We start from the raw sequence: 26,135 nt of genomic DNA on the forward strand, positions 1-26,135 counted from the left end.
CCGTGCTGGCTGTGTACGTGTGTGAACGGCTCCTGTATGTATTTGGAGGGAAACAGATGCAGTTTAGCCCAACAAATAGTTCTGCCTCTGTTATTGTTGTTATTATCTTGTCACCCGCGTTCATTTTTCATCGCGGAAAGCTCAGGGTCTTACAGGAAAAGCTGTGAAGGAGAGAAAAAGTCAGAGAATGAATGTGAGTGTGCATGTTTGCGTGCGTGTTTGTGTGTGTGTGTGTGTGTGTGTGTGTGTGTGTGTGTGTCAGGTCAAACTTGCCCAGAGTGCAAAGCAGTCGGGATAATTTTATGATCGATACTTTGGCCATAAAGTGTCCAAGCTTATATCAGAGACTATCTATTAGGATTTTGCCTAGTCTGAGTTAGAGCCTCCCTCTGTGAGCCTGCAGCCCAAATTCCCCTTGAAAACGGAACAGCTGGCCAATGGAGATCAATGTGACGCCAGCCCGTAGGAACTACCCGACCTGTGCTAAGACCTCTCTTCTCCAAAACTCAGTTTTATATAATATTTTAGATATATTTTCGGGACTTAATGCCTTTATGCTGATAAGACAGATGAGAGCGACAGGAAATGAGTGAGAGAGAGATGGGAATGGGGAAATGCCTGCCTGTTGAATGGGATCGTGGTACCCAAGGACCACTGAACCCGCATGTGGTGGGGATGCTGCTGCTTGCTGTTGTAAATGGGTGGAGCCTAACTTAGCACCACACAGAGGAGTCTCAGAAGTCTTGTGAAAACTCATAAAGGGAGAGGGGGAATGGGAGCGGTGAATTCTCCATCGCCAAAACCTTGTTAATGTCATGCTGGTTTTTTCAGTCCATTTGGTTGTTCATTTCTTGTGAAGGATAGACCTGCTATCTGGTAGGCTCCACTGTACAGAGAAAGAAAAACAAGGCTTCTCCTTCTCTGTCCCTCTCTCTCTCTCTCTCTCTCTATATATATAATATATATATATATATATATATATATATATATATATTGGTGTCGGCTAAGTGAAGGTCGTTGGTAATGATGGTGGTGGCGTTGCCGATGGAGGTAGCGTGGTACAGAGTGTAATCTGCTGCCGGGACAGCTCAGCAGATTGCCACCAACACGGCAACGCTAAGCAGCGACATATTGGAATGTGAGAGGAGGAGGCACTGGGGCTTATTCTTAAAGTGGTCGCGTTGAGCATTTGGTCGCCACAGGGGGCGCCGAGCTCCAAGGCTAATGCAGACGGTGTTTGTGAGTGTGTGTGTGTGTGTGTGTGTGTGTGTGTGTGTGTGTGTGTGTGAAAACATGATGGGTGTGGTGGGCGCAAGCAGCTCACAGCGATTCAGTCTTTCTCTTTCTCCCACTCTCTTTCTCTCTGCATGTGTGTGTGTGTTTCTGTCTCTGTGTGTGTGTATGTACAGCTGATTATTTGTGTGTGTGTGTGTGTGTGTGTGTGTGTGTGTGTGTGTGTGTGTGTATAAACACAATGGGCTCGGTGGGCACAAAACAGCTCACAGCCATTCTCTCTCTCTCTCTCTCTCTCTCTCTCTCTCTCTCTCCTCTTCTCTCTCTGTGTCTGTTTCTGTGTGTCTCTTGGACGCGACGGTCTTGTCATTGTCTTCCTCGTGGGCCCCACTGCCGCTGGCTGTAACTGCTGTGCCATTATCCTGCTAAGAAGATTCCAGTCGAGGTGGAGCTAAGCTTGTTTAGTGTGCGTGTGCGCTTGCTTGCCGATGGAACGCGGGGGAAAAAATCTATTAACTGTGCAAAGTTACAAAGTGACCTTGTGGGTTGTTTTGGGGGACCTTGGGGGATTATGTGGTTTCACCCAGATCCCAGAGAGGCACAGGCAGGGGTGGGAAAAGATGCTGTGTTTTCCAGGGTAATTGAAACAACATCTCTTGTTGTGCTCTGCCTCTTTTGTCATAAATTAAAACCACAGTAGGCATAAGTGCACCCCCCCCCTCCCCCCGCACACACACACACTCACACACACAACCACCCCACTCTAAACACATCCATTCAGATGTGTGCGCTGTGTGTGTGTGTATGTGTGTGTGTGTTTGCTTTCTTCTTTCATTGAGAGAGATGCTGGCCCTTAACATAATTGGCTCGTCATATCCAGCCAGGTCAATTGCTTTTAAAAAAGAAAAAAAAGAAAAAGGGGGGATACAGTACACACACAATCTGTGTGCACACAATCTGTTTCCCTAACCACCAGCACCATCACCACCACCAACAGCAACAGCAACAGCAACTTCCCAGCTCCTCATTATGAATACATGACCATAGTTTAATCCCGCTGGTTCGTAGAGTGCAGCTCACATGATGCACTTCCTCTGACATCAAACGCTGAAAGAGCACAAACAAAACCAGGGGTTGGCTGGACTTGGGCGGAGCCAGGGAGGAAAGTCTGAACAGAGATAGAGTGATTGAGTGAAAGAAAGAGAGAGAGAGAGAAAAACAGGGAAAGAGGTTTGATGTTTGGAGGAGCAATACAGCTCATGCTTGTGGCTGCTGCATACTTTTATCTTCAGTTCCATGTTCCAAACACGACTGATTCTAAGTTCTGAAACGGAGAGATGAAGGGAGAAAGAATGTGGATGCATATTGATTTTAGAGTGCTGTTTGAACACAGCAGCCACATAATTATGACTCAATCTGCTAGAAGGCTTTGTGCAACTCTTCTCAAATGACACAAAGTAAAGACAAGACAATATGAGAGAGAGAGAGTTCACCGGAGTGACAAAGATGTTGAATTTTAGTAGTTTTTATTAAGGTGCCAACATAAGGACTAACGTTTCGATGTGTGCCACGTCTTCATCAGTCAAGTATGCATATGCGTTGTGGCTGCCTGTGTGTGATGGCAGTTATACCTCTGTCTGTATGGGTACCAAAAATAGCCGCCCTCCACCCTCCACCCACTCACACTCCACCCCCATCAAACAGGGCCTTTTTTCCTTACACTAAACTACACTGTTCCTGATTTATGGATGCTGTGATGTGTTGTAGCACTTCCAGGAGAGTTCATACCTCCTCCTCTTCTGATAAAAGTGTGACTTCATGCATGCAATTCCTCTCTCTCTCTCTCTCTCTCTCTCGCTCTCTGGTTCGCCCGACAGATCCCCGTTCTCATTAACCTGAGTCAGGACGAGGATGTCAACCTTCCGGTGAAGCCTCTCATCTTTGCGCTGGCAATGGGCGCCTGCTTGGGAGGTCAGTCCTTAACACCACACCATTTGTGAGAGCAGACGGAAAAGCAAAAAAAAAAAAAAAAAAAAAAAAAAAAACAAGGGAGGGAATACCTGCACTCAAATTAATTTATGTTTTTGTTGTGCTCTTTTATTCCCTCTTGCTAATAGCATTGAGAAGATTGCAGTCTGTCTCGGAAGGCTTATAACAAATCCCCCTCTCCCAACCCCCCCCCCCCCCCCGGTTATTTCAGCATGTAAACAAATGAATTCATAAGAGTACACGTTTTTTTAATAGAGCTCAATAAATCACCGCTGTAAGCCAACTGATCTACTAAAGATAGAAGCACGGATCGCATGCACACAATGGCACAAACAACAACCCCTCTTTGCAAAGGGTGTCATGACAATCTGGTCCAGAACCCCCCATATGAAATCAGACAGGCAAGAAAACACTTTCTGTGTGTGTGTCTGTGTGTGTGTGCGTGTGTGTGTGCGTATGTGGGCATGTTTGTGTATGTGTCTATCTGTGTGTGTGTGTGTGTGTGTGTCTGTGGTCTGTGTGTGTCTGTGTGTGTGTGTGTGTGTGTGTGCGCGCATATTTGGGCATGTTTGTGTATGTGTCTGTGTGTGTGTGTGTGTGTGTGTGTCTGTGTGTGTCTGTGGTCTGTGTGTGTCTGTGTGTGTGTGTGTGTGCGTGTGTGTGTGTATGTGTGTGTCTGTGTGTGTCTCTGTCTCTAATGTGAGTCAGCCTGCAGTCTGAGTGAGTTAGCCGCTGCCATAGCCTCCTCTCTCTGACACAGACCTGGAGACATCTGAACCACTGTGGGCTCAGAGGCCTTGAAAGTTCACCAGATAAATGCTTTGGGTTTGTAGTCCGAAAAAGGGCTAGAGCTCTCCTTTGAGGTCTGTCTAAAGTAGGGGTGCTCAGGCCATTATGGGCAACACAGCAAAGAGAGAGAGTGAGAGAGAGAGAGAGAGCGAGAGAGCATGACAGAATGAGAGACAAAAGGGAGCATGCGAGAAAAAAGGGAGCGAGGGAGAAATAAATGACAGAACGAGTGAGAAAAGGTAACAAGAGAGAAAGAGAGAGAAAGATTGAAGATAAAAAGGAGAGCGGCAGCAGCAGCACTCGGGGTCTAATAAGCTGCAATGTGACGGGCATCAGGAGGATCGATGGGAGCCCGACGACATGCCCCGGCTCCACCGCCTATTGAGCCGTCCTGTCCGCCGAATAGATAAAAGCACAGGAGAGGAGAGAGCGCAACCACAGCAAGAAGAAAGAGAGGGATAGAAGAGGGTTGGGGTAGAGAGAAAAATGACTCTGAGCATGTGAGGGGAGGGGGAGAAGAAAAAGCAAAGACAGTTGGGTGGTTATGATTCGCTGGGTGACTGTGCAGTAAGATGGACAGTCACCCTTGGTGACATTTAAAAGTAGGTTGATGGCGTTGGGAGATGTAATGGATAAGTACTTGAGAGTCATGCGGCCTGTAAAAATTGCTCTATAAAATATGGTTATTGATTTCGCATAGACACAGTCAGCCCTCGGCCAGAAAGCAATCAAACTTGTGGGTTGATTTGAGTTGAGTTGGGTTGAGTTGAGCTGAGAGGAGTTGGGCGAGGGGTACATGACGCATCCCGCTCTGGCGGAGACAAAGCATATTAATCTCCAAATGTCCCTGTTCGTTAAGGACGCAGGGTTATTTTCTGCCAGATTGACTGCCAGCTCAAAGCCATTGTACTGGGCGGATAGGAGATTGCAATCAGCCTGACAAATCTAACAAATCAAGTGTGGGGTCATTTTTTTCTTGTTTAAACAAGCCACTTAAAGCACTTCACTGCCAGTGAACAGTGACATTTTTTAATATTAATTATGTTTTAATTGTGATATTGTCATTCCGCTGTGGATTTTTGCCGTCTGATAAAAATGTGCTAGTGAGACACATCGGAGCAGGGGAATATTAGCTGCCGACATGACCGATATTAAGTCTACAGTTCGTAAGTGTCTTTCTTTGCTTCTTTTGATCAAAGGGAACGGGACATTGATTGGGGCGTCAGCCAACGTGGTGTGTGCAGGAATCGCAGAGCAGCACGGCTATGGCTTCTCATTCATGGAGTTCTTCAGGTATGTAACCACTCTCATGATGTTACCATTTATTAATAACACAACTATTAGAGTAAAGTGACCCATCATCAAGTCAACTTCATAATACTCCAGAAAATCGTTTTTTAATGTTTTGAATGGTGTGTACTGATGTGATGAGTACACTAAAAACCTCTCTTACTTAGTAATGCCACTTAAAACCATTATAGAATGAATGCTATTGGCTCTAAGCAATTATTTCCCAGGTAAGTAACCCCATTTGTGTAGATGGTGGTTGTTGTTAGCCTGGGTGAACCCAGAAGAACCTGCTAGTAAATTTGAATTTGCTCTGCAGGTCCGTCTGGAAAGGATCTATGTTTCCGAACTTCCTGTTTTACGACTTCCATTGGTGTAATTTCAGTAGTGAAATGAAACTTAAATTGGCGCATTAAACTCTCATCAAATTGTTTCAGAAGTGCAGCACATCTTTCTCATCTTTCTTGTAAATGAAGGTTTAAATGCGTTTTTTTACTCAATTCCCAATTCTGATTTGCCAACAGGTTGCTTAGGCTAGGTTGTTAGGTATTAGGATGTTGTGGTATAATCAGGATTTGAGGCTTTACATTTCTGACTTCTTGATTTGGATGGTCCTGTCATTGCAGAAATGGGCTTGTGGTATGAAAGGACTGTACCACATGTAGGTGTCGTAGAGTAATAACTGGACTCTTTTCAAGAGTAATCTATTCAGCGCATCCCAGCATTCTTTGTGAGGGAGCAATTTGATTTTCTGATGCTGCACTGCTACCTGGTCAATTTCCCTCTTATACACCCTTTGAAAACATGGACCCTTTTTAGACAGAAAAAAATAATGCTACATCAATCTGCAACACATCAACTGGGAAACGGGTGCAATAGCTTGTAGCCCAAACTGCACATGACAGCTTTACCCCAGGGGCCTGTTGCTCACTGTCAACACTATCTTCCTTTGAAACCAAGTGCCAGGAGCTTTGTGTTTTTATAGTCCCTCTGTGGATAAAACATTTTTCCCCTTCCAATTTCGCTGAAAAAAGAGCTTTGGTTGACCGAGCCATCTTTTCAAGTTACTTATGCCCTTCTGACCCCTCATCATGGGTTACATGAAATGCCAGGTCACAAACAGATGGGTTCAGCTGTAACACACTGGCTGGTGTCGTTTCTCCAAATCGAAAGCAGCCTCCAGATTGAGTCGTTATTTGCTGCAAGGCCCCAAAATGAAATGATTACCTTCTACACATCTTCAGTGTCAAAGACAAAAACACAGGCTGGTGATAAACAAATGAAATATGGATGCCTATGTATTGAAACACTGACCTTTTACGAATCATTTCAGAGCGTTTCCCACCGAATGGCTGCCACTTCACCCTCGCCCATAAGATATCTGTTTGTTTGCCAATCGGCAGAGTCACCCCAGCAATCAGAGATACCCCAGAGCTGCCTCCTAAGCTGCCGCCTACCTCTGATCTGTGTGGTCTCATTATCACAGGACACTCTCAAGGCGGCTTAATTTGATGGGTCTTTGGCTTGTTATGTAGACCTATTTCAGGTGCTCAGAGAAAAGACGACCAGGGATTCTCTCTCTCTCTCTCTCTCTCGCTCTCTCTCTCTCTCACTCAAGTATTGCAGAAGGTTCAAGAGATGCCGACGTCCTCCTTTCGCTCGATTTGGCACAGCCGTTCCGCGGCCACCTGCGCGATGCGAGGAGCTGCCATGGTAATGGCGGACTCCCGTAGATCTCTGGCGGCATCCCCAGTTGGATGTGGTGGAGAGAGTGGTCAATGCTGAATAGAGCGACTTGAATGCGGGTCTGATTAGGCAGTGAGCGCACTGCAGCAGGACGCAACGGGCTCTTTGATTCCGTCTATGGGGTAAATGGAACGACAGGCGAGTCACACACAGCGATCTGCCAGGGAACCATTTCTCCTTTTATCTCGTCCTCACAAAAGATCAGGTCTCGCTTTCGCTACAGAAATAAATATAGCGTCAAATTATCACATAAAAGAAGCTCCAGCCTAGGATGTAGGCTATCATCATAAAGAGTTGGATGGTTCGTTTTATAATGTTATCAACTAGATGACATGCTCAACTTTTAAGTGGACAGAGCCATAAATACATAAATACGGACAGTACCGTACATTATATTAGTTTTACACATTTCTGTCCAAATATGGTCGGACAGTATCGGACACCTGCAGTGGTGGAACTATTTTTCTGGTCATCACCGGTGCCCATTTTGTCTGTCAGCTCTGTTTCTCGGCAGCATCTTACCCTGCCACTGGGACCCTGCGGCTCAGCCAATCAATGGCAGCGATCAGGGGTCAGGGTTTCCCTGCAGAGACAGCAGGGCCAGACAAAGCCTCTCTCTGAGCGCACATCACACAGGCAGATAAGACGTGATCAATGAAGCCAATCTCAGCATGGAAGACACACCTTCCGGCCTGAGGAGAAAGCCTCTAGCTTGATTCACTCTCTTTTTTTCTGTATGACACAGGGTTTGTTTAAAGAAACGCTTACTGGGTTTATGGATAAACAGCTAAATATTCAGCTAAATAGCTTTAGTTGTAGTTCCTCTTTAGGCCCTGTGTTATATTGTATTCCTTTAATATCTTAATTATAGCATAACATTTGTATTAACAATCAATACCAACACATTAAGACATTGCACTTGGTGTGTAGTTGAAGGTTTGGAATAGGATTAATATAAATGCAGATTATTAGTCTGATTATGAATTTGTTATGTGGTATGTCAATGTAAATCGCTACTTTAAGATACTGACTAGACTCAAAATATCATTACTTTACACTTTTGCCCGAAAAACCAAAGTATTTTTAACTTTAAAAGTATACAGAAAGGCTATAAAAGGTTTGTGCGGTCAGTGCATTAGCAATTCTCGGCCATCCTTTTAGGACTCCTCACAAGATGCTGTTGAATGGAGTAATAATAAGGTAATGCACTTATTATACACACAGTTGCGTGCGTTGCAGTGCTGGAGACGCATCCCGTTCACTTTACATGGGCTTACGTCATCCATTGCCGAACTGAATTGTGGGTCCGTTGCGTTGCGTTGCTCGCGTTGAGAAGTTCAGCTGTTGCTGCACCGATGGACGGCACCGGCCAATCAAGCCAATCGGCGGATGGCACCAGCCAATCAAATTACGGTTATACTTCAAGTCATTTGCATAGCTACCGTCGGGAACACCCACTGGCATGCGTTGACCGAATGCAACTGTGTGTAGAAGCCCTGACTATTCTTCACGTCGCTGCCATGTTGTGAGAGGAGTGCTAGCAAGATGGTGGTGATCGGAAGAATAGGTAAAGAACTGACTGCACAAACCCATTTTCATACCCAGACTAACATAAGACAATTTGCTTAGCTTTTTAGTTCAGTTTTGTTCTTTTGTATGTCTGTGTCATCCATGTAACCCATATAACATAGAGATCAACTGTGTATTTTTGTATAACGATAATTAAAAATTCAAACAGTGGTACTAAGTGTCAGAATTTTACCACGATTTACCTTTAAACAGTGACTACTGTATTATATCCCTACTTTAGGCGTTCTTAGATCATTTCTTCAGTCTCTACACTACATTTCCCCCTGCTGTCGATGCATAATCAAGTGAGCTTGCGGCAGGATACCAAGCCTGTGCGTAGCTTCGACTGAGGCCTGGATATAGTGTTTACTTTTTTTGTGTGACCTGGAATCCCCTTCCTGCTGTGTCGCTTGAGAAAATCTGCCGGAACATTCCTAGAGTGGGTTCCGAGCAGCTGGGCGGTTCAGAGTCATCCTTGGAGGGACGGGTATCAGCCGGGGAGTAGATTCGCCCGTGGCGTTTTTTTCTTTCTATTTTTCCTCTTTTTTAAATTTTCTTTTTTTTTGGCAGTGGTTGGGAAAACAAACAGAGGATGCAGCAGATGTTTGCGTAATTGCTCATTTATCATTAACCTCCCTCTCTGCCTCGTCCTCCCAATTACCCCTGATAGAGAGAGAGGCTCCAGCTTTGGATCTTTATTACCCACAATCCTCGGCCAGGGGAATGTGCACCAACATGACAAATGCCCACCACAGATCCCCATTTGGTTTCTCTGTTCTGCGCCTATCAGGGCTTGCACCCCATGGTCCTGCTCTCTTCTCATTTGTGACTGCAGGCATGATGAATTGCTTTGGTGTAATGGTGGCAAATATGGAGAATCTCTCTAGATGCCTTCAGCGCTGGAGGCTTGAAGAAGGTGTTTTGTGTATGAGGGAATGTCTCTTGCTTGTGATGCACGTGAGGACATTTTTGAATGAGCATCCTTATGCTTTTAATAAGTCTCTCTGAGCTTACACAGTTCCCCCACTGCGCTAATGCCCTTTTGGCAGTTTTTGTTAATTCCTGGAAAAGCCACATTACTCAGTGTGTTGCTCCGAGCTTTCGTCACCCTCCCTCTCCCCTTTCAGTTTTGGGAACTGACCGCCCGAGCCAGTCCAGTCCAGGCTGATCCTCAGCCGTAGCTGCAGCGTAAACAGCTCTAATGCGCTAAAGAAATGGAACAGCGGCTAATGACCCTTACAGCTAAATGAGGCCGAGCCTTTTTAAGAGGTTGATTATGTGAGGCTGAGTCATGCTTTCAGCATGCGTGGCCAAGCCCTCTGAGAAAAGGAGTGAGTGGCAGTGACAGAAGCAGTGGCAGGGGCGGCGGAGGTGGAGAGAGAGAGAGAGATTGTGAGGTTGGCCTGTTATTGTGTGTGTGTATATGTGTGTGTGTGTGTGTGTGTGTGTGTGTGTGTGTGTGTGTGTGTGTGTGTGTGTGTGTATGTGTGTGTGTGTCGGTCAGTGGTGGTGGCGGCAATGGTGATGACAGGGACTCAGCTGAAGTCTTCTCCAAAGACTGGGGGTCCATTAATCACCCTGGGTCTTCTTTCTCCCGTCAGCCAGTCAGTCCCTCTCTCTCTCTCCGCCTCTAACAGTTAACCCCCCCCCCCCCAAACCCCCTCACCCACCCTCTCACCACCCCTCGACCGTCTGCTCCACCGCCTGCCTTCCCTCACTCATTGCCATGGTGACAGATTAAAGGCTCGGCCGACTGGAGTGTGGCTGCAGGGAGAGTGCCGCCACCTCTGACCCCAGTCAAACTCTCCCTTCCGCTCCATGAACTCCTCTGCTGATGCTCAAGGGCGACGATGGGAGTGGAGGGGATGTTGGGGAGTCTCTTCTGTTTCTCACATTTCACCTGCACAGGTCATGTTAACACCTTTGCTATCGATTCAGGGGCCAGCCCCCATCCATCTTTTCAGAGGAGCGTGTGGCCCAAAGTGGCCCAAAGGGTTGTGATCTGCTTCACTCCTGAACCCCCATCGATTGGCACCTCCTCTTCGTAAATCACTCTGGTTGGCACGTTATGCGCAGTTGCTCCGATCGCTTCAGGGTACGTAAATTCTCACGAAGGCACGTTTATGGAGGGGGGGGGGCTTTCAAATGAAGTGCCTGGAACAGTATATCAAAGGGACTGTGGTGATAATGAGTTTACCCTCTCAGTGCTCCAGATGCCCTTGTGCCTCCCACCAAATGCTATAAAACGCAATTTACGGTCTCTTGTAAATTTGCCTGAGATGAAAAGCACGCCCTTTTCAGCTATTCACCCAATTGCTGTTCGCTCTTAATGGATGCTTTTATGTCCCCATAACGTATAGGACATGCATAAATGATTCATATGTTTGTGTAGAACAGGCATGGCATACTCAGTCAGTTGTTAAGTATACCCTCTATACCCTTAGGCCACTGCCCTAAAACAAGATAATGAGATCTACATGGTATTCATTCCCATGCTCTTGTGTTCAGGGTCTTTGATAGGTTGGTAGGTCTTTGTAGGTTGGTTTTACACAAGAAATGGGAATTGTATACATCACCATTAGCCTTGATGGTACAAAATCGCATTAGAATTCCAATACCAGTTATTTTAAAATTCTGTCGATTGAATACTGTTTTGCATTGGGTAGGATGAAGAAAAACTCAGTGCCTTAGCCTTTAACCTCCGGGATTTTTACATGCTCAAGAGGGCAGCTTGTTCACTACAAAAAAAAACATTGGCACAATTTTTTCCTTTTGTTTTTGTAACAAAGGCAAGCCAGTCATTGTTTTATCATCAACACATCATGTTGTTTGTGGAATTTGTGAAATGATTTAAAGTGTTAGGCTTTGTTGGAATGTTACAGCCATTTTTGAGAATGCTATGTTGTCCCGTCGGTGCACCACCACCACCTGAAAATGGGGCAGTGCTCATGTAACTCCATGAGCTGTGCCCTCCCTTTTTGGCAGCACAGAGGTTCATTGTGGAAATTGCTGAATGAAAAATGCATAGAGGGCTGCAGTTTTGCTAATCTGTTCTCAACAAATCCCGTCGAGCATCAGTTGAAAAGGCAACACTTAAACGGCTTGGTGGAGTCGTTTCTGTGAATATTTCATTGTGTGAAAAAAGTTGGTTAAACTGAGGTCTCCAGTGGCATTGCCCTTGTGTGCATGCGCGCACACACACACACGCATACACGCACGCACACACACACGCATACACGCACACACACACACACATGCATACACACACACACACACACACACACACACACACACACACACACACACACACACACACACACACACACACACACACACTTAAGTCGTTTATGCAAAACTGTACACCCCTAAACACGGCAGCCCTCAAGGAATGGCTGCTTGCACTTAGGCTGAACTCAGGAGGGGGCCACACAGTCTACAGTTCATTGTTTACGCCATAAACAAATGCGCCAGTGAATAAATGGCATTAAGGGGAAAACAATGTTGAGTGATTGAGGTGAAAAGCACCGCGTCGTGCTTGAGTGTGTGTGTGTGTGCATGTGCGGGTGTCTGTGTGAGAGAGAATATGTGAGAGAATGTGTGTGTGTGTGTGTGTGTTTTTGTATGTGTGTGTGAGAGAGAAAAGGAGAGAGACAGAAAGATTTGTTATTTGTCTTTGTACTGTGTGTGTGTGTGTGTGTGTGTGTGTGTGTGTGTGTGTGTGTGTGTGTGCATGTGTGTGCTGTGCTGTTTGTATGTGAGAGTGTGTGTTCAGTCTATGAGTGTGTGGGTGTGTGTGATTATGTGTGTGTGTGTGTGTGTGTGTGTGTGTGCATGTGTGTGCTGTGCTGTTTGTATGTGAGAGTGTGTGTATTCACGTTTAGCCTGCTGCTCCTCTGGCTTGCCTCTGCCCACTACAATAGGCCAGTGCGTAAGGAGACCGCAGGCACACACAGCCCCCAGCTTGGCACCGAGTCACAACGAACTGCGACACACCACACCACGCCATGCCGCAACCACCAACAATAACAGCAACTGTGCCACACCACACCACGCCATGCCGCAACCACCAACAATAACAGCAACTGTGACACACCACGCCATGCCGCAACCACCAACAATAACAGCAACTGTGCCACTTCAGGCGCCCGCTTCGGTGGGCACTAGGAAAGAGTGAGAGAGAGAAGAGAGAGAGAGAGAGAGGGGGGGAGAGAGAGAGAGAGTGGGGAGAGAGAGAGAGAGAGAGTGGGGAGTGTCTGTGCACCCTCTACACTGAGCAAAATACCATTGATTTTTGGAGGGAGGGAATAGATTCTCGGACACTGAGATGTGAAGGCCGGACACTGAAATATGAGGGCCAGCTCAGGTGTTTTGTGCTCTGCAGTGGCTGTAGAGGCGCTGGCTCTCAGTGGAGCAGGTTCCCCCCAGACTGAGCAGAGGGCTCACCTGGGTTAGCTGATAACATCAGGGCATTTCAGGCAGGCGAGAACTGGTCGTGATTAAATTGCGGCTCAGATGAAGGAGAGCGTAGAGAGGGCACACGGAGACATCCTGCCAAGGTGAACCCCTCTGAGCAGAATGTGTGTGTGTGCGTGTGTGTGTGTGTGTGTGAGAGAGAGAGAGAGAGAGAGAGAGAGAGAGAGAGAGAGAGAGAGAGACAGTATGTATGTGTGTGTGTGTGTGTGTGTGTGTGTATGTATTACTTCCACCAACCTTCCCCCATCACGCCGCATTGCATGCTGGGTCGAGAGTGACACCCCCCTCGGGGTGGCGTGTGCCGCCGCGGGCGCTATGACGTCTGGAGGTCACCCCCAGTTCCACGTATGCTCATGTTGATGCTGAGAGCGCCAGGCAATAAACTCTCACTCGAAGTGTGGGGACCAAGCATTTGCATTTTGGCTGGTCTGAGTTGGTACCACAGAATTACAATGAGCAGAATGGACATTTCTAGACCTAACGGGACATTTTGGATGGAAGAGAAAGTTAGTCTACTGAAATTAATTCAACCAAAAGTGCTATGCGTGGTGTTCGATCAATCCACTGCCTTGAAGTAATTGAAGTCTCCAGACATTTGCACTTTTACTAGTAGTACGATTTTTTAGAAGTTAGAAGTTTTGTTCCAGTTCTAACATTCACATGTTTCTAATCATATGGATTTTATTTTTAAAACGTTACTATTTGTGTTTCTGTTGATCCAAACCCAACCAGCACAAGATTGGTAGCCCCACTTTCGCCCTGTCACTGAGCAGAACATGGCTGCCTGAATCAAAGATTGCAGCAGACCCATAATCACAGGGGCTATTTGGAGGACTTGTGAAAATGACATATGATTAGAGATCAGACCACCACCACTCCTCCCCTCACCGCAACCACACATCACATTCAGACATCATACAGCACAAGTCAATGGTGTGTGTGTGTGTGTGTGTGTGTGTGTGTGTGTGTGTGTGTGTGTGTGTGTGTGTGTGTGTAGGGGGGAGTAGAACGATACTTGTACTGTTTATCTGTATTCTCTCTCGGCTCCTTCACAGGTGGTACCTGTGTGAGCTGAATCTGGGGGCTGGGCTCCTGTTTGGAAGCATGTACTTGTGTGTCATTCAACAGTGACTCTTTTATCAGAGAGATGCCACTTTGTGTGTGTGTGTGCGTGTGTATGTGTAAAGTGGAAGTGATAATCACTCTCGCTTCCACCTGGACACACACTCACAATCTCAACAGTTTCACCGGAATCAGTGTGTGTGTGTGTGTGTGTGTGTGTGTGTGTGTGTGTGTGTGTGTGTGTGTGTGTCAGGGGTGGAAATTAAATTAGGAAAATGTGTACATCTACCAGCCACTGGCAGATTTTTGGCTCAAATTCATCAGCCACTCAATATTAAATTATTACTTTGTGTCTCTACCAGCCACTTTCATATTTTACTAGCATTTGGCTGGTGGCTGGTGCTAATTTCCATCCCTGGTGTGTGTGTGTGTGTGTGTGGTTGGTAGTGGTAGTTGGTATAATAGTAAGAAACTTGGAAGATTCCCTCAACTTTTTGTCTTTTTGTTCACAATATGGAGTCAGGCAGAGTACACACCTAAAGTCAAGTAGTGAGACCAGGCGCGCTCAACTTCCAGACAAAGAACAATTTTGGGTGTGAGTTATAAAGAAAGTGTCAAATTTAAGTGATAAAACTGCCCTCAAGCTTTTTCTCATTGCTAATTTATTTAGACCATGTCCACACAAACACGTTTCGGCCTAAGCCATCAGTGTGTCAAGACTCCACGGGTTCACAACCTTAAAATCCCGCTTTTCACCACCAATTCTTTCTTTCCACCACCGCGTTCCTTTGTATGCTTGAGTGCATTACTTATTCAATTGTAATTGGAGGACATGTTGTCATGCATGTTGTTGTTCCCATGACTGCATACGGTCATTATGTTGTCCTTACTGGACCATTAGGCAGCTGTGTATCTCTGTGCAGGCCAGCAGATATGTGTTAGGAATGGGAGGGAGGGGGCCTAGTGCTGTGTTAGTGATTAAGAGTCCACTGTAGCACAATGCGAATGACCCACATTCCTCCGTCTTCGTCCTCAAGCTTGTTCTCCGCCCTGACCGTTGAGTCACATGGTATAGCTGCTGCACGCAAGGGCCTCCTTCCCTCTATCTCTCCCCCTCATCCATCCCTCCTCTCTCCTCCCTCCCTTTCTCTCTCTCCATCCATCAATCCATCGCTATCTCCCTCCATCTCTTTCTCCATCCCTCCTTCCTTCCCTCCATCCCTCCTCTCTCCTTCCCTCTCTATCATAATTAAACATGAGGTAAAATGGCTGCTGCTGCTGCTGCTCTCTGCATCTGGCCACATCTGGATGTCCTGTCGGGTGTCAGGTGCATTGAAGAGGACCCATATCTGTTGGAGTGTGAAAGCAACACTGTCATCACCTCCAGAGGTGTCAGTGCAGTACGGTTCAGTCTCTCACTAATTAAATAGTTTGTGTAACGTGACGCATGTGGACTAGGTTAGCTTTACATTTACATACGATTAAAAGAAAACATTGGGTTGCAATTCCCTTGGTTTCCATACAGTGTGTGTTAATGTCATACATTCTTGTGTTCTATTCTCACTCTCTTGTTCCCCTGGGAAGGGTGTGAGATTGAGGTGAAGACTGGCATAGTGTTCCTTATTGCTTGTATTCTCTCTCTCTCTCTCTCTCACACACACACACACACACACACACACACACACACACACACACACACACACACACACACACACTCTCTCTGTCTCTCTCTCTTTCTCTTCATCCCTGTCTTTGTCTTGCTCCTGACTGCGCTTTATGTAACGTGAGTGTATTCTGGAGAGACTGCAGAGGGTCCATTCAGCTTTGCTCTGCTGCAGTGCAGCTTGTGCTGTTTCCTTTTCCCCCTCTGTCTCCATAGTCCTGGATGTAAGAAAGTCATTGCACAGCCTTTTATTCAGGAGTCTCAGGACTTAAGTAAGCTCAACCCCCCCCACTCTTCTCTTCTCCTACCTCCTCTCCTTTCCTTGTCTACTCTTCTTTTCCCATCCTCTCCGCTCCTCCTCTCCTCTCTTCCTCTCTTTTCACCTCCTCCAGTAAACCTGAAGCTGATTGCAGGTCAGAGAACAGAGAGCTCTCTAGAGTCCGCTGGAGACGTCACCTGAATCAGGTGGTGCAGCTGCTTCCCCCCAACACACACACACACACACACACACACACACACATACAGACATACATACAGTACAGACACACACACACACACACACACACACACACACACACACACACACACACACACCATCGGCGGACACTCGTGGTCGAGTATGTCGGTCCTCCTTCTTGGTCCTTATGGGTCTTCAGGTGGGCGAAGAGGCCAATCCTGGACCCGCATATTTTGGGGCAATGTGGGCATGGGTGGGCAGTAGCGCTTGTGGGTTTGGGTGGAGCCTTTTTGGTGGAGGCAATTTCCTTTCTGCATCTGCGTTTGTCTTCTGCAGCACTACGGAGGTCGTCGCTGTACTGTGCAGCTCCATCTCGGACAAGTTGTCTCCAGGCCGCCCTGTTAGTTGCTGTGGCCTCCCAGGTATTAAGGGTTATGTGGAACTTCTTGAGGTTTGTTTTGATGTTGTCTTTGTACCTTTTCTTTTGGCCACCTGGGGCACGCTTTCCTTGGACAAGCTGGCAGTAGAGGACTTGTTTGGGGAGGCGAGAGTCAGGCATTCGAATCACGTGGCCAGTCCATCTGAGCTGGTGTTGGGCGATGATGGCTGTGATGGTGGAGATGCCAGCCTCCTCCAGGACGCTGGTGTTGGTCCGTCGATCCTCCCAGGTTATCCTGAGGATTCTCCGGAGGTACCTCTGATGGAAGGCCTCAAGTGCTCCCAGGTGCCTGCTGTATATGGTCCAGGCTTCTGACCCATACAGGAGAGTGGGGAGCAGTACTGCTTTGTAGACTAAGATTTTGGTCTTTGACTGGAGGTCCCGGTTCTCAAAGACCCTTTTCTTTAGTCTACAGTATGCCCCGCTGGTACAGCTAAGACGGTGGTGTACCTCTTCATCAATGGAGGCTTTAGATGATAGGAGGCTGCCAAGGTATGGGAAGTGGTCCACATTTTCCAACCTGGTGTTGTCAATGGAGATGTTTGGGGGGGTGCTGCTGTTTGGTGGTGGCTGATGGAGGATTTGAGTCTTTTTAATGTTGATGGCCAGACCAAGCTGTTTGTACGCTTTCGCGAAAGCAGTCAAGGTGCACTGTAGGTCCTCTTCTGAGAGAGCTACAATAGCATTATCATCTGCATACTGCAGCTCTGTGGTGGATACGGTGGTGGTTCGACCTTTAGCCCTGAATCTGTTGCTGTTCAGAAGTCCGTCAGTCCTGTACATCATTTTGACTCCCTGTGGCAGCTGGTTTCCTGTGAGATGGAGGATGCCTGCGCTGAAGATGGACAACAGCGATGGAGCAATGACGCATCCCTGCTTAACTCCTGTGTCGACCTGAAAGGGTTCCGTTTCGTCTCCAAAACACAGACACACATGCACACACACGCACATACATACAGACACACACACACACACACACACAGGCACACAGACACACATGCACACACACGCGCACACACACACACACACACACACACGCACACACACACACACACACACACACACACACACACACACACACACACACACACACACACACCACATCCAGGAGACCAGGGCATCTGGAGGACAGGGGATGAGGACAAAGACATGACTTTGTACAGCACTGGCTTTGCTTGGAAAGGTATACATGTGTGTCATTCAACAGGGACTCTTTCATCAGAGAGACTTTGTGTGCGTGTGTGTGTAAAGTGGAAATGATAATCACTCTGACCTTTATAGCATAAAGTGAAGAGCCAGTCTCTTAATATGTACCCAAGCTTCCACCCGAACACACACTTCTCTGTCATTGTCATTAAAATTCAACAGACAAACCTGTGTCATTATGCACTATCTTAACAGTTTCACCAGAATCATTGTGTGTGTGTGTGTCTGTGTGCTTGAGTGAGAGGAATGTGACCTTTCCACATGCAAATCAGGGCATGGAAAAACATTGCTGGCTGTTTTCACTGAGTGATGTTTGTAGGACACATATTTAACGCATAGAACATACAAATACAGACACACACACACACACACACATACACACACACACATTCTGTTACTTAGTTCATATGCTCTGGCCAAAGCTTAACATTTTATGTCCATTTTTTCTTTGAATGACAAAGATGACATATGTCTATTACTCATGGTTCAACAGAAGCACATTCATTCTGATTTGGTAAGTTAGTTTCTGTTCCATAATGATGATATTACCCTGACCTGGGCTGAATGGCAATGTTTATCAAATTAAGATCCATTTATCATATTTAGTTTGCTGTGTAATTATGAGAAGAGGAGTTTGATTTGTGGTGTCCTCTCACAAGAAATAGAAAGATGAAAATAAAAAAGACACAGAGAGTGAGAGAGAAAGAGAGAGAGAGAGAGATGCTGTGGGAAGGACAACAAGAGAGATGGCAAGAGCCTTGGGCATAAATGGCATGGCTTGTAGAGTCTCCTCTCAGTCTGCCCCTCAAAATGCCAGCCAACCCACTCTGGCCCCTGTACTCACCATGTGGTCTCCGCCGCTGCCATCTAGGGTGCTGGAGGATCACCAAACGGCCCAACCATCTGGAACTTTCCATAAAAAAAAAACACCCTCGACTAGAACCGAGCAAAGCCAATGACCATCTAAAACTATATGAGGCCGGGGAGGAGGGTCCCAGGGTGGCCGCACACCAGACCGGCCTCCCCGTCCTCTGATCCTGTCTGTCTGAGCTGGACGGATCATGGAGCCGGGCGCCGTCCTCCTGCAGGCGCTTCTGGATCAGACTCTGCTCCGGCTCTTCCTGCCCTCAGGAGCGATGAAAAATGCATCAGCTTTCCACAAAAAAAAACCCACACAAAACAAAAACGAAACTAAAACGAACCCAAAGAATGTGCCAACTCTAAGGCACCTCAACAGAATATACTGTCAGACTTTGCCCCCTTGCAGTTCTAATCATACTCTCTGAAGGATTGCATCTGCTCATTTGGAAAGGGGAAGAGGAGCATCCCAAACCCGGGGTTGCTAGGGTAGCGGGGAAGAGTTGCATAGGCATTCTGGCATCAGCCTCTCTCTCTCAACTAAGAACTGACTCTTTCCAGCCACTTGCAATTGAAGTTTCTTGGAAACCTCTGAAAGTTTGTTTTCTCCTCAAGGACTTTCTCACTTGTTTCCAAGTGTGTTATGTCTGTTCAGTTTCTCCCAAAAAAAAGCATCACTTTAAGTTTTTTAGTAATGGAAGACATTTTTTTTCCATCTACCTAACTGTGATCCAAAACCCAAGACCCACATTAAGTCCCGCCCAGATGTTTGTGATGCGTCCATCAACTCATTAGCTCCTCTCCTTCCTCATTCATCCTTCTCCTCCATCGTCAGGCGCGCCACTTAAAGATTGCCTGCCCATCCCCACACCTGGCTCTCCCCTTTGTGCACTCATAAATCACATTATCTGGCTTTATATAACCTGAAGGCCTCCTCTCCCTCCCCTGCTGCCCCCCTACACGCACACAGCTGGGCTGTACAACTGTTTTACTTCACATCCGATTCGGAGGCTGTCCAAGCAGCTAAGTGCAGCTGGTTATTCCCTAAACACCATCTCGCCAACGAGTTTGTCCACCTGCAGCATATAAACGGCGCATCACCTGGCTCAGTGCTTGGCCAGCTGTGTGTGTCTGTGTGTGCGCGTGCATGCGTGTCCTTGGGCTGTGCAGTTATCTGTGACTTGCATCATGGTGACCCATTGTACTGTTAGACCGGTCAGAAGTAAGATGCTGAATCTGGTGGTCAGTGAACATATGTTAATCTCAGAAAACGCACCTGTTGATAGGAAGAAGCCATCATAACAGTTTTTTGGGTGGTTACTGTAAATGTGTGTCCATGTAAGAGTGTGTGTGTGTGTGTGTGTGTGTGTGTGTGTGTGTGTGTGTGTGTGTGTGTGTGTGTGTGTGTGTGTGAGTGAGTGAGTGTGTGTTGTGTGTGTCTATGTGTATACACATGTTAGGCTGTGAAATAGACTGCTGTAATTTCACCGAGGCGATTTTAACTGCATTACCATTCCCTGTTCTTTTTCCCCTCTCTAAAGTGGATTTCCGTGTGTTTGGAATTATTTCACTTGAAAGCATTCTGGACCATTTGGAACTCTCAAAGTGTCATTTCGGGCAGCGGCAGTGTGAGCACTACTCCTAGCTGGCTTCCTCCCCACTCTCTTCCTGAATCTGTTTTCGTCTCTCTCTCTCTCTCTCTCTCTCTCTCTCTCTCTCTCACTTTCTCACTTTCTCTTTCTCTCTCTTTCTTTCTCGCTCAGACAAATTGACTCACTCTTTCAGACATCCATTAGCTCTGTCTCTCTGGCTAGCGGCGCAGAGCTGGCCGCTTCTGGGGGCCTGACCATTCCAAGCCCTCTCTCTCTCAGCTCTGGCCCCCTTCGATCAACTGGCCGCTTGTCCTGTGTTTTGCATGTGTGTGGGTGTGCGGCGGTGCAGGTGGGCTAATCGAAGTTGATGCGCTGTACATACAGATGCCCGTAGCTTTCCACGAACAGAACTGCGATCGCCTGTGGATAAGGACCTAGTGGCGGGTACTTTAAAGAGATAGCCTGTTTCCATGGGTGCAGTGTACAGACCTAACCCTGCTTCACTGATGCCGTATCAGCAAAATAGCAGGAATAAATATTACATGTGCATCTAGAGCTTAGGGATGGGAACATACTGTTTCTCTGTTTTCTTGTCAATTTGGAGGGGGGCAGTGACCTTGCTTAGCTTTCCAGGTAGACTCGGTTGACTTGGTAAACAGAGCAGTATTTCCTTTCAGTCTACATGTTCAGACAATGTCTATGTTTTCTGCTCACGGAGCCACGTGTCTCGCCAACAGTGTTTTAAGTTCACTCTAGTAAACCAGTGAAGCTGATTTCAAATGGACTCTTGCAGCTGCATGGCATTATCCCACAGGGGAACACACACACACACATTCTCCTCTCATGGTATTATCCCACAGGGATGCAGTACTCAGTGGTACTTTTTCAGGACTGGTCATCTCCTGTCTAACATTAATCGCCTTTTTGGATGCTCAGACGATGCATTGGCTATGCAGTGTTCATAGACCAGGAATATGAATAATGCTTTCAGACACATCATGGAGATTTGTGGGCTTAGGGGTCAACGGTCAACGCTTTGCAGTGATAAAAAGCAGAGATTACACCAGTATACACTGTAATTACATCCGTAATGCTCCCTCTCTCTCTCTCCCAAACTTTCTCTCTCTCCCAAACTTTCCTTGTCACTGTCTCCTTCTCCTTCCCCCTCTCTCACTCCCTCTCTAGATGGGTCTTTTACAATCAAGCAGATTAGGGAATGTGCCGGCCCAGGATGGGATAGAGTTTGTAAGAGCCAAGGGACAGCAGCTTATAGTGGAGCGAGATGGGAAAAGAAGAGAGAGAGAGAGAGAGAGGGAGAGAGAGCAGAGTGAGAGAGAGAGTAGGATAGAGAGAGAAAGAGAGAGAGATGTGTGTTTGTCTGCCTAAAGCCTTCTGATTCAGTGTTAATGGTGTCTGGAAGCCTTGTCTCTGCATCCACCCATCAGCTCTCACACTGCCTTAGAGGTGGACCCGCGGGAAGAATGCCCCTCTCTTCCCTTCCCCAGGGTTGCTGCGTGGGAGTCCTTATGTGCCGACTCGCAAACACAGACATGAATGAAGTCTAAATGTCTAGACACAGAGAGGGACTGATGTTATGTAAAGGCATCAGCAGGTGATCTCCTGGTTGCTGTGGGAACGGTGTTAAGAGCAGAGTTCTCTCAGTCAATAGCGTACCGAAGCAGACACACAGGCAGCGTTGATTGTGGTCTGGTTCCGTCCACTCCTTGTGAACACTTGTCATGTGACCACTGTATTAGGTTGATTTGCCGCTTTTAGGTACAAATCAGTGTTTATTTTAAAGCAAAATTTTGGTCTGAAACTGCTAAGCAAAATACCTCAAGGGAATGCAAAACCTTGCAAACAACCTAGTTAGCACTGCTTGCTAAGTTTCTATCTCGTGTCTTTTGCCAGTGCTGTGTGGTCTTGGAACAAAAAAATAAATCTAAACATATTCTGTCTGGCTTGTCGGAACCACAGGCATGTTCCATCAAAATGAATGACATACCTCAGAAAGAGGCAAAAAGACTTACCTCAAACATTGACAAATTGTTGCATAATGTTGCTTTGAGTTGTCCTCTAATGGCATGTTTCTGCCTGTTCTCTATTGCAGGCTAGGATTTCCCATGATGCTCATGACCTGTACGATCGCCATGTGTTACCTGCTGGCCACTCACATCGGACTGGGCTGGAACACCTAAAACCCCACACACACGGGACCAAAAGAAACAGACTTTTTCTGTGCGTGTGTTTGTGTGTGTGCGCACGTGTGTGTGTGTGTGTGTGTGTGTGTGTGTGTGTGTGTGTGTGTGTAAGACTGTGTTAGAATGTGTGCTTTGAATGATCACACTCTGGGGAGAGGGGGGAAGCCTCGCCTCGCTGGAGATGGACGGGTCCCTTGTTGACTGGGAGACAGTTCGTTGGCAGAGCGGTGAGCAGCTTGTGTGTGTGTATGTGTGTGTGTGCGCATGTGTGTTTGTGTGTGTGTGTGTGTGTGTGTGCCTGGCCTCATTAAAGCGTGGCAGACAGCTCTTGCTTGCCAGCCACACGCCTGGCCTCAGACACGGAGGACAGAGAAGAGAGACGAAGAGCCGAACCAAGGGAATGAATCATCCGCGCACAGTGCCCAGCTTCACCCTGGCACTCGCCAGTGCTCTCTGGTGCTACCGCTGCCATGGCGACTTGGAATACCATGAGGACAGCCAAGGGGAGGGGCAGGGGAATGGGGGGGGGGGGGGGGGGTTCCTTGGGAGTACAGCAAGCTTGTTTACATTTCCCGAAATAAGTGACTCACCCAAGGATTCTTCTTATAATGTTGAGAATAATCATTTTATTAATTTGTGTATAGCTTGGAAAATACTGTATGATGAGGCACTAATATGATCCATTTGTCCTTATGTTTGTTTTATATGAAAAGGCATCATACCATCTATTTAAAGGGATTTTCATGTGCCTTACCAAAAACTACACCCAAGCTGTCCATAAATCTTGGGTTAATGATTTTAGATTATGCTCATTCAGTGTTTTAGATAATTAAGTAGACCTAGTCTGTAAAAATGTATCCGTCAACACTTAATCTCAACCGAATCAAAGTAATATATTGTATATTTTACCTAAAAATGAAAAAGCATTTCATGTTTTAATGTGTTTGAATTGTAATATAATTAACCCTTGATATAATATAATATAAAACCGTAATATTATTAAACTTGAACATGGCAGATAATGTACATTGATATAGAAAGTGTATGTGTTTATACTGTTAATATAATATTTAATGGCCACAGCTGCACCCCATTTCTCTTGCCAGTATTGTAAGACTTCATAGAGTACTGTTAACTTTGATAGGGCTCTTTCTACAGACAGTCAATTAAAGATGAAAACTTCAATTGCCAGTGATGGAACTGTGCTCATATGAACATGAAGAAGAAATAAAACTTTTATTTCATTTTGACAATATGGCTGTTGTTTTCTGCTCCTTAAAATACATTGGTAAACGTCCCCACCTACAAGCATGCCGAACAATCATACTCACCTATACAAAGACAGACAGATAAACTACCATACTGACATACTCACATACTCCTGACATACTTCCCCAAGTCATCATCAAGTCACTGATACACATATATACTAACATACTTATACACACCTAGTCACGCACACACACATACACACGCCCACGCACACACACACACACAACTACTAGTTCCATGTTTGTGTGTACAGTACGTAATCTTTGGCATACTTTAACTTTAGGTCAATCATGTCACTGATTGCTCAAGATCTCTAACCAGACTCCACATGCTCACCAGTCTGGAGCAGTCCAGCGAAACACTGCCCCATCCACAGTCACCATGGCACAGATGGTGTGGCGTGTACTCAGGCCTTTGCCCGAGCCTGCGGGGGCTGGTGGGGCGGAGGGCTCGGTGCTGGCGATGCCCGGTGTCGTGGGATCCTGTAATGAGCCCGCCCGCTGGGCCCATGGAGTCCAAGGTGGATCAGCGAGATCAGCTCCATCTCCAAATGTCACCCATAATCAACAGGGAGAGTCCTAATGAGCACACAGAGCGAGCGCAGCCACCGCCACCACCACCACCACACTCCTACACCCATCTCATCCACCAGGCTCCCATAGCTGTCACCACCACCACACTCCCATAACCATCTCCACCACCACGCTCCCCTCTCCACCACCACGCTCCCATAACCCTTTCCACCACCACACCTATCTCATCCATCAGGCTCCCATTATAGCTGTCTCCATCACCACGCTCCCATAGCCATCTCCATCACCACGCTCCCATAGCCATCTCCATTTACATGACGGCCTCCATTACAACATCCTTACGTTAGGTGAGTTTTCTGTGCTCCTCCCAATGATGTCCTTCCCAAAGATGTTATCCATTGTGTCAGACGTAACATGAGTGTAATATAGTTTCATCTCTTTCCAAAAGAAATATTTGTAATTATTTGCCATGTCTCTACTTTGAGTATTAAAATAAAATTGCAGTGGAGATCACTTATCAACTCAATGGACTTATATATCAACTCAATGGTAATGTCCACTGGTTAACTGACATTGTACTAAATCCAATCCTTGTATTGACCGATGGAAACGTTTCTCCACAGCTTATCACTTGTGGACTGTGTGTCTATGTGCCGAGTTGTGTTGCCTGCCATGCTGCCTTACCTTCAAGGGGAGATTCTGGGGAGTCTGACCAAGGTTTTGACACCAAGGAGCTGCTCTGTTATGGCCATGGGGGGCTGGCTCTTTAAAAGTGAACACAAAGAGGTAAGTCACTTTCCATTGGTGTCGGTGTCAGGCTGGGGGGCACAGGAGGGTGGCACAAGAGGTCACTGCGTGGGAGAGAAGAAAGCAGAGCCGAGGCGTGAAGGGGGAATGGCCTGCCCCGTGTTGTGGACCTAATGACTCAAAACAACAACAGCAAGAAATATGAAACAAAATAACTGAATTGTAGATAACCATGGAGCTTGTTTGATTTTAGCCTAATTTTTCACACATGAATTATTTATTTCAGTGATTTTTTTCTGACCTCTACATCCTATATGGAAAAGTTCTGTAAAAACATATAGGATATATAAATCACACTTGCTGTGTGTTACTTCCATGATAAATCTATGGTAATGTTCCATATGCATTTCATACTGAAATGGCTCCATGCCCTTATTATGCAAAATATGTTATACTGTATATTCAAAAGAAAATCTATGTCACTATATGGAATGGGCCATAATGTATGTGAACATGCTGTAATCATGTATGAAAATGAACATGTGCACATTTTACAGACTTTTTCATGTGGGAAGAGTGCTTTAGCACAAACTTTAGTTTTTCCCTGTAGTAGCATTTCTCCATGAGGTTCCTCTTCACTCAGCTTAAGAGCAACCATTCACCTTTCTGCTTCCCTTAAGTGACATCATTCCTTGGCAGATTTACTGTCATTTTAAGTGATCCAATCTTACTGGATCTGCCAAAGAGCCTTTTGATGCACAGAGACAAAGGCTACTGTACAAAGTACAAAGGTACTGTAGTTCCTTTAGCATTAACCTAATGGATGACAGACATTTCTGTAATGACCTTTGTTTGATGCACACACACAGAGTTACGAGCCGATAGTTGCTGATTACAGCTAAAGTGTAAACATAAAGTGTGACATCTATAAAAATCTCAGAGTCAGAGTCTACTGGAGAGATTTACGAGCAAAGTATCTCAGTGTGCCGAGAGAGCCAAGGTGCACTGGATGCCAGCCA

At 46.3% G+C, this 26,135-nt stretch overlaps 1 protein-coding gene across 1 annotated transcript in view; it reads left to right on the top strand.

The window, feature by feature from the left end:
- oca2 (oculocutaneous albinism II) overlaps positions 1–22,561 on the top strand; it is an 83,535-nt gene extending 60,974 nt beyond the window's left edge. The window contains exons 21-23 of the mRNA XM_076277582.1: positions 3,111–3,204; positions 5,211–5,304; positions 22,474–22,561. Coding sequence (XP_076133697.1) covers positions 3,111–3,204; positions 5,211–5,304; positions 22,474–22,561 — 276 coding nt within the window. The remainder of the gene's footprint in view (positions 1–3,110; positions 3,205–5,210; positions 5,305–22,473) is intronic.
- The last annotated feature ends 3,574 nt before the right edge of the window (positions 22,562–26,135 follow it).

This window comes from Alosa pseudoharengus, unplaced genomic scaffold, assembly GCF_046254945.1.
Source record: "Alosa pseudoharengus isolate Yale_2024_CS ecotype anadromous, Long Island Sound unplaced genomic scaffold, YU_APseudo_1.1 YU_APseudo_1.1_scf_11, whole genome shotgun sequence".
In the NCBI taxonomy this organism is placed as follows: Eukaryota; Metazoa; Chordata; class Actinopteri; order Clupeiformes; family Clupeidae; genus Alosa; species Alosa pseudoharengus.